This window comes from Emydura macquarii, unplaced genomic scaffold, assembly GCF_026122565.2.
Source record: "Emydura macquarii macquarii isolate MOO-44397 ecotype Brisbane River unplaced genomic scaffold, CSIRO-AGI_Emac_v2 contig_3345, whole genome shotgun sequence".
In the NCBI taxonomy this organism is placed as follows: domain Eukaryota; kingdom Metazoa; phylum Chordata; order Testudines; family Chelidae; genus Emydura; species Emydura macquarii.
The window spans coordinates 7,238,229-7,246,732 of NW_027133482.1; the positions used below are offsets into that span (position 1 = coordinate 7,238,229).

An 8,504-nucleotide genomic window follows, 5' to 3' on the forward strand; every position below is an offset into this window, starting at 1 on the left:
CCGGAGCCTGGGCCTGATTGCAACGTCCTGACCCCGCTCAGCTGGGAACCGGGGTGTCGGGGGGGGGGGGGGGGGGGGGGGGGGCGGGGGGCAGAGCCTGGCTGTGACCCTCCATCTGAGGCAGCCCCGGGCCAGGGCAGGCACAGCCAGGCTGGAGTGGGAGCAAAGGGGGCAGGCAGCCCTGGGGTGGGCGAGGGTGACCCCCCAGGCAGCCTCCATGACCCCGCCCCTTGGGATTCAGCCCCGCCCCTAAAGGGTGACTGACACCCCTTGGGAGGAGTAGACCCCGCCCTTTACTGGAGGCCGCGCCCTGCTGCAGTCAGGGGCTGGTGCGCCACAGGCGAGGCCACGTGATGGGATTAGGCCCCGCCCCTTGAAGGCGTGTCCTGGGCCCACGGCCGAGGCCCCGCCCCCCGTTGTGCGCCCCGCTCCCGCCTCGCAGCGGCCCGCGGGCCGCCTTATTGGCTGGCGACGATCGGTGGGCGTGTCCCCGGGAAGGGGCGCGTCCAATGAGCGGCGGCTCCGAGGCATCGCGTCAGGCGGGTGCTGCTGCGGCTGGCCCCGGAAGTGGTGGCGCTGCCGAGAGAGCGAGCCCGGGGCGGGCGGATGGTGAGTGGGGGAGGGGCGGGGACTGAGGCGCCGACGCACCCGCTTGGGGGGCGGACAAACACCCGCCCCTCCCCCCCTTTGGCCGGGGCCGGTCCCGCCCCTCCCCCCCGGCCCGGGGCCACCGTGCCCGTAGCGCAGCCCGCCCCGCCCCGCCCCCGGCAGCCCGGCCTCCCTCGGGTGCGGCTCGGAGCGGGCGGGCCCAGCCGAGCCAGGGGAGAGGCGGCTGCCGGGGGGGGCTGGGCCGGGCTGGGTCTAGGGCCCGGCAGCGGGGGAGGGGCCCGGCCCGGGGCGGTTGGCGTCTCCCGCGCTCCGGCCCCTCGCTCGCGGGCGCCCGGCGGCGGCTGAGGCCAGGCCCCGGCTGAATTCCGGCTCCGCTCGGCCGTGCCCCCGGCCGGGCCGCGCTGCAGACACCCGGCGGTGTCGGACGCCGCGCCCTGCAGCTCGGCTCGCGGGGCCAGCGAGCGGGCGGGGGGGTCCGTCCCCTCCCGCTTGAACCGCTCCCTTAATATCCCATGGGGGGGGGGGCGCGTTTGCATTCGACTTTGTCCCGGTGGGGCTGGCACAGAACCTGTGGACCGAGCCCAGGTAGAGCCAGAGGCTGAGCTGCGGGGCGGCGAGTCAGTGCAGCTTCAGTGCAGGGCCGGGGGTTGGCAGGGGGGGCGCTGGGCAGCGTGAGCATCGTCCGTGGGTACAGTGTGCCCGCACAGGTGTGCGCACGGGGCGTGCCGGGTGTGTCTAGACGCATCCTAATGCAGGGGTGTTATACAGACCTGTTTTCATAGAACTATAGAGCTGGACGGGACCTCAGAGGTCATCTAGTGCAACCCCTGCTCAGAGCAGGACTAACCTCAGCTATATCATCCCAGCCAGGATTTATTCAAGCCAAGCCTCAAAAACCTCTAAGGATGGAGATTCCACCACCTCCCTAGGTAACCCATTCCAGTGCTTCACCACCTCCTAGGGAAAAACTTTTTCCTAATGTCCAACCTAGACCTCCCCCCCTGCAACTTGAGACCGTTGCTCCTTGTTCTGTCATCTGCCACCACTGAGAACAGCCTAGCCCCATCCTCCCTGGAACCCCCTTTCAGGTAGTTGAAGGCTGCTATCAAATCTCCCCTCACTCTTCTCTTTTGCAGACTAAACAAGCCCAGTTCCCTCAGCCTCTCCTCATAAGTCCTGTGCTCCAGCCCCCTAATCATTTTTGTTGCCCTCCGCTGGACTCTCTCCAACTTCTCCACATCCTTTTTGTAGTGGGGGGCCCAAAACTGGACACAATACTCCAAATGCGGCCTCACCAATGCCGAATAGAGGGGAATAATCACTTCCTGCGATCTGCTGGCAATGCCCCTCCTAATGCAGCCCAATATGCTATTAGCCTTCTTGACAACCAGGGCACACTGCTGACTCATATCCAGCTTTTTATCCACTGTTACCCCCACGTCCTTTTCTGCAGAACTGCTGCCTAGCTCGTCGGTCCCCAGTCTGTAGCTGTGCATGGGATTCTTCCTTCCTAAGTGCAGGACTCTGCACTTGTCCTTGTGGAACCTCATCAGATTTCTTTTGGCCCAATCCTCCAGTTTGTTTAGGTCCTTCTGTATCCTATCTCTACCTTCCAGGGTATCTACCACTCCCCACAGCTTAGTGTCATCTGCAAACTTGCTGAGGGTGCAATCTACCCCATCCTCCAGATCATTAATGAAGATGTTGAACAAAACCGGCCCCAGGACCGACCCCTGGGGCACTCCGCTTGTGACCGGTTGCCAGCTAGACATGGAGCCATTGATCACTACTCGTTGAGTCCGATGATCTGGCCAGTTCTCTATCCATTTTATAGTCCATTCATCCAACCCATACTTCTGTAACTTGCTGATAAGAATACTTATCCGTCTTGTGAACCTTTTTGACATGGCCCACGGCGCCGTCTCACTGTTTAAAGCTGCCGCTGAAAGAGCAGAGGGCATGCGATTTTTTTTGGTGGCTAGAGCTGCGAGATCTGCCGCTGAAATACCCTCTCTCATGTCATTTCTCGGCGGAGACGCTGACGCGGCGAGAATTCCGCCAGCAGGTAATTCAAATGTTGCCTGCCGGCGGAATTGAGTTTGACACCCCTGATAAAGATTCCCTGGGTGCACGCCCTAAGGAAATGTGCTGCGCACGCCTGTGTGTGCCCATGGACAGTCGCACGCTTTTTGGCACACAGGATCTCCTGAGCATGTGGAAATAATTTTTAATCTGCATTTTTGTTATGCAACCGATTTGTCCCAGCCTGAGCTGTGGCCATACTCCAGAATGAGCCCACGTTATGTCCCGAAGTTCAGGGTCAGGCGCTCTTACTTATCTGGGTGGGAAATCATTGTCTGCTTTGTACAGTGTGGGGGGAGGAACGTGTGTTCAGCCGCTCAGACAGACTTTCCAAAGCTCTCCCTTCTGAGTCTCGGCTGAGCTCAAGCGGGGAGACTAGTGGGCAGTCACCTGCGAGTGAAATCCCAGGGCAGGAGGTTTCTTACTGGGTAGGTCTTGCAACCTGAACTGCGATATTTGCAAACTCCAGCATAACACTGCAAGTTTGAGCCTGACTTACGTTCTGCTTCCAGGCGTTAGCAGAGTGCCAGTCATGGCAGCATCCAGGCCCCTGCAACCCGGGTGGAGTTATAGCTGATCTGGCAGGGTTTTATTTTGCTGTGAGGGGAGGCAAGGAGCCTTATGAAATCTTTCTCCTTCTCTTGCCCCTCCCCACGCTTCGTTCGCTGGCTCTATGGCTGTGCTCCCCTACTCACCCACGGCAAATGAGCAGGTGCTGGCATCCAGGCTCAGCGAGTGGGGTATGGGAGCATCTCTGGGAGGGGAGTTGACAGGCAACGGGGGGGGCAGGACTTGGGGGGAGCAGGGTGACGGGTGATTGGGAAGTGGAGCTGGGAGGGAAATCGGAGGGTTTATATGCCTAGACTGATGTCTCAGTCTTGCAATGGGAAAGGAAAGTCTGAGACTGTCTTTGATTCTGAGAAATGAGCAGCTGCTTTTCTCTGTCACTCCAGTCACCCTCCTATTCCCTTTGATCATTGGCTTATCCATACCCCCCCGCTTTTGAGATCATCACACATGTTCTTGTGGGGACAGAGTGAGAGTTTGTGTCTTGTCACTTTCAGGGAGTTTCTTTATGTATCAGGGTCACTCACATTGTCTGTTTTACCACCCAGCCCTGCCTGAGAGGAGACCAGCGGTAGCTGCAGTCCGCTGCCTTTCCCAGCTCAGATCCGAATCAGAGGCATGGCATTGAACAGCTTTCAGTTCTACGGGACTGGTAGCACAGAAACCTGCCCTCCCTGAGAGCTTCATCTTGCCCCAGTGAAGGTCACGTGGGTTTTTCCATTGACTTTCAAGGGAGAAGGAGCCAATTCAGGGGCTGTGAAACATTCTGTTTTGAGAGGAGTGTGACCACATCTGAATAAACTGTGGCAGATCAGATTTGATGCAAGTTAGCTCAGATTATTTGGCTCTTGATCCTGGAGGTGGGATCAGCATCGAGTTTAGTAGATGCATAGCAGATAAAATGTCAGAAAGGAAAATCAAATATAAATGTAATAAATAACGGGGGACAATAAAGTTTAAAAAAAAAAAAAAAAAAAAGGAAAACATTTGAAGTGGCAGAAAAAATTTTGAGCAAAAGATTTGTAATTGAAAAGTGGGCTTCTCTGCAAAACGGAAAAAGTGACTTGATTTTTTTTCAATTTTTTTATTTGTTTGCAATTATTTTTTTCAAAATTCTATATTATCATAAACATTAATGAAAGGGTTATGAAAAATGTTTGATTACTAAAAAACCAGTTACTCATCAAATGAAAATATTTCTGTGCTCTGTTTTGATTTTAAAACAATCACAAAAATAGCATGAAATGGATCAGTTTCAAAGCTGGTAAAATGAAGACCACTCTGATTTTTTTTTTTTCCACCATTTTTGTTTTTTAAATTGTCAACCAAAATAGAGTAGCTTTAAAAAAAAAAAAAAAAAAAAAAAAAACCTAACCAAATAAAATAATAATGTGGAAATAAGATAACAAAATTACCATAAAAAAGAATAATTGCTCAGTGTAATCATGTGATATAACACAAAGGCCTGATCCTGAATATATTATTACCTCGGGCCCCAATCCTGCAAATACTTATATGCATACTTAACTTTACTATCATGAAATCAAGGGGACTTCATGGTAGGAAAGGTAATCATAGAAGTGTTTGTGGAATTGCTAATTTAATGATATTGGCCATAATCCTGCAAAGATTTAAGCATATGCTTAATTTATACACTCTGAATAGTCCCATTGCCTTCAGTGAAGCTGCTCGCAGTGAGTAAAGTTCATCACGTGAGTGTGTCTTTGCAGCAGAAGGGCCGTTGTCCATTCTAGTGCCTTTTTCTTCAGAAAGGCCCAGCTTCACTGTTGCCTCAACTGTATTTCTTCCCACTCCCCTTCTTCCGTCCTTTGAAGCCCTGTCTTGTGAATGTAGCGCAGAGCTGCTACAGAGATCAGTAGTGTCAATGTCACGGAGAATTAACTGTATCCCCCTGTGTACAGCTTCCGTGACCTGCCGGGTTGAATTTACTCACTGAAGATTGACAAAATCCCTCACAACGCACCAAACCCACTGAGCAGGTGTGGAAAATGTTTCTGTGGTGTCTGGACCTAGACTATGCCTTGACCAAGAAATTTGGAACTGGACAAAAAATAATTGCCTGCCCCTGCTTTCGTGTGTGCATGAACGTTAGCGAAAGTGGTGGGGGTGGGGGGTGAAAAAGAGGATGCTCCTGAGTGGAGCTGTGAGTAGTTAAAACCCAGGAGTCCTGCATCCCTGTCTCTGTTGCCGACTCTGCCACTGACTCTCTTGCCTTGGCCAGTTCACCTCAGCTTCCCTTTCTGTGAAGTGGGGGTAATAGTTCCCTGCCTCGGAGACCTTCGCGCGCATGCTGATGAGTGTCAGAGGGAAGCCTGGAAGCAGGCAGTGCAGTGCAGTGATAGGGCACCAGACTCAGAGTCACGGCCCTGGGGATCAAGTCCTGGTTCTGACACAGACCTGCACTTCCCCTCTCTGTGTCTCTGTTTTCCCCCCTTACCTGGGTCTGTTTAGACTGGGCACTTTGGAGCAAGGACTCTCTGGTAACATACGTCCATACACAGCACTTATCACAGTGGGACCCTGATCTCAGGTGGTGTGGCCTCTAGGAGCCCCCAGGGTGCTACTAATAACTAAGTTACACACCCTAATGCTCTCAGCCCCTCTGTGGGAGAAGCGAGTATATGAACCTTTCTTCTAGGTGGGGAAACTGAGGCACAAGAGAGGGGAAAGGACTTGCCTGAGGCCAGAGAGGGAGCTGATGGCTTGCAGCCCTGTGTTTATTCCACTGCTACAGCCCCGCTGAGCCATGGCCCGTCCCTTCCTGCTTTGTGCTGAGTGTCTCTCCTCTCTGCAGAGCGCCATGGTGGACTGTCGGATCCGTGAGTACAGAGATGAGGACTACGAGGCCGTGCGCGAGATGTTTGCCACTGGGATGAACGAGTACGTCCCCGCCCTGTGTGTGCACGTGCTGAAGCAGCCCTGGGTCATCCTGGTGCTGGCCTGCACCTTCTGCCTCCTGCTCACCAGCTCCAAGTCCCTCCTGCTGCCCATCCTGGCCGTCACCCTGCTTCTGGCGATGGGGCGGCAGCTGCTTGGCTACGTCTGGTCCATGTACATCGACCACTGCTTAAAAGAGGATTTGCTGGACATCAGGACGACCTACATGGATAGCAAGGGCGCCTGCTTCTGGGTGGTGGAAGCGGACGAGTGCGTGGTGGGCACCGTGGCTGCCCGGCCGTCTGACGAGCAGGAGGAGGAGCTGATGCTGAAGCGGATGTCGGTGCGGAAGGACTACCGGGGGCAGGGCCTCGCCAAGGCGCTGTGCCAGACAGTGATCTGCTTCGCCCAGCAGCAGGGCTGCAGCGCTGTCGTGCTGAACACCCTGATGGTGCAGGACGAAGCCCGCATGATGTACGAGAGCGTCGGCTTCCAGAAGTACCGGGACTACGTGCTGCCCACTGTCTCCGGGAGGCTGGCCAGCGTCACCATCTCCAAGTACCGGTACGACATCCCCTGCAGCAGCTGAGGCGGGAGCCGCCTCCGCGCTGCTGCCGCTGGCATCTCCTCCTATTGACTCGCCCCGGAGCACGCAGAGGCTGAGATGGAGCTGGCTGGTCACCTGGTGAAGCGCTGGCCTGGACAAAGTGGCGTCTCGCCCTCGCTGGTGTCGAAGGATTGCTCTCTGCCGTGGGGGAGAGCCAGCCGGCTCCAGTTTTGGCCTGATAACGAAGGAAGCTGTTTCATCGAGGTCCTGTCGTCCCCACTCTAATTGAGGTGCGTGTTGTGGTAGGAGGGGGCGCGACGTTCAAGGAGCAGCGTCTCCTCGTGCTACAAAGGGGTTGCTGGTGTCCAAGGCCTGAGCCTCATCCACACCTGTGGCCGGGGCAGAACCCTACTGAGGAGCAGGTGTGACGCCGCCGACTACAGCAGTTGTCTGGCTGCCTTCCTGAGGCCCAGGTGGTGCGTTTCCCAGGGAGCTGGCCTGCAGGATGCCACGGAGACTGTCACGCTGATGTCTGGCCTTGTCTGTGCCAAGGGCTAGTGGCCGGGGCTGGGCCAGGTGCATTTGAGGCCTTTTCAGTAGAATGCCTTGGTGCAGAGGTTCAGATTGATTCCTCAGGTGGAGCACGTGGCGCTCCGTGGAGCCTGTGTGCGCAGGAGCCTCCCGCGGCCTCGTGGGGGAGGTTTCCATGCCCATCACGGGTGGGGTGACTCTGGGGGTGGGTCGTAGGGGGATGCCGGTAAATCACTGGTTCAAACCCAGCTCACGTGGGTGGGTTCAACACCATTCCCATGTGCGGTGCATTCGTTCAGGGGCCTTTGAGGAGAGTGAGTGGTGCGTGGCGGGGCGGGGGGTGTAGCTGGCCACATCACAACTGGAACTGACGGGTGGGGGGCCATCGGAGTCAGAAGCCCTAGACTGAATGGGCTGTGGAGAGTGAAGCCCCCTCCTCTTTGGAGGAGCCTTCCCTGCCATACCTCTTTGTAAACAGAGTCTGTCTCCACCCCGTCCATCCAGCCCTTCTCACTAGCATTAAATCCACCTAGCAAACTGACAGACCTTTGTGTCGCTCTCCCCAGCTGGCTGCCTGCGGGCTGGTGTCCGACTGTCCGTCCATTGCTCACTGGAACACGCTGCCTAGGCAGTGGCTCCAGGAACTGGGGGTTCCAGCTCTGGGCAAGGGCTGCGCTGCTGTAGTATTGCTGTTGTGGAATGTCGATGAATAAAGACATTGCTACTTCGCTTTCTGATGCTGGTGTCCTTTTTCCGAGTCCTGGTCCCGGCACCCTTATCTTCCTTGAGTAAAATGTACGAAAAGCCCAGGTCTGGGAGTGGAGATGTCTCGTATCACGTTGTGTGGGAGAGATGTAACACAACGGCGAGCCGCAGTAGGGAGGCTAGCACTTTCCCTTCTCGTACTGCGTAAACGAGAACATTCAGTGTCGGTGAAAGGCAGCGCATTCAAACCTGCGTGGGAAAGTGTTTCCTCTCAGCCGTGTGCATTTAGCCTGGGAAACTCAGGGCCACTAGATACAAGCGGAGTTCTGTAATCCAGCTCCCTAAGGCAGAGCATGACCTGGTGTCTGGAAACTGAAGCTAGAAGAATTCCAATTAGCAGGGAAGGAGGTGTGACTTTTGGTGACCAGTGAGGGTAATGCCCATTGGCCGAGGTGGATTCTCCATCCCATGGAGCCGTATGTTGAGACGGGGGGTTTCTTTGTGCAGGAATCGCCGGGTGATGGGCTCTGGCCTGCTCTGTCATGCGGATGGTCAGAACAGTCCC

At 55.6% G+C, this 8,504-nt stretch overlaps 1 protein-coding gene across 5 annotated transcripts in view; it reads left to right on the forward strand.

Annotated features, from left to right (window-relative positions):
• LOC137143659 (probable N-acetyltransferase camello) overlaps positions 1-7,971 on the forward strand; it is a 189,690-nt gene extending 181,719 nt beyond the window's left edge. The window contains exons 1-3 of one of the 5 annotated variants that reach the window (XM_067533571.1): positions 1,164-1,538; positions 5,181-5,258; positions 6,074-7,971. In XM_067533571.1, the coding sequence (XP_067389672.1) occupies positions 6,080-6,745 (666 nt within the window). In that variant the 5' untranslated portion in view covers positions 1,164-1,538; positions 5,181-5,258; positions 6,074-6,079 and the 3' untranslated portion in view covers positions 6,746-7,971. Of the gene's footprint in view, positions 1-92; positions 610-1,163; positions 1,539-3,403; positions 3,432-5,180 lie in introns of those variants that run through there. The other 4 variants (XM_067533570.1, XM_067533568.1, XM_067533567.1 and 1 more) reach the window with 4 other exon arrangements.
• The last annotated feature ends 533 nt before the right edge of the window (positions 7,972-8,504 follow it).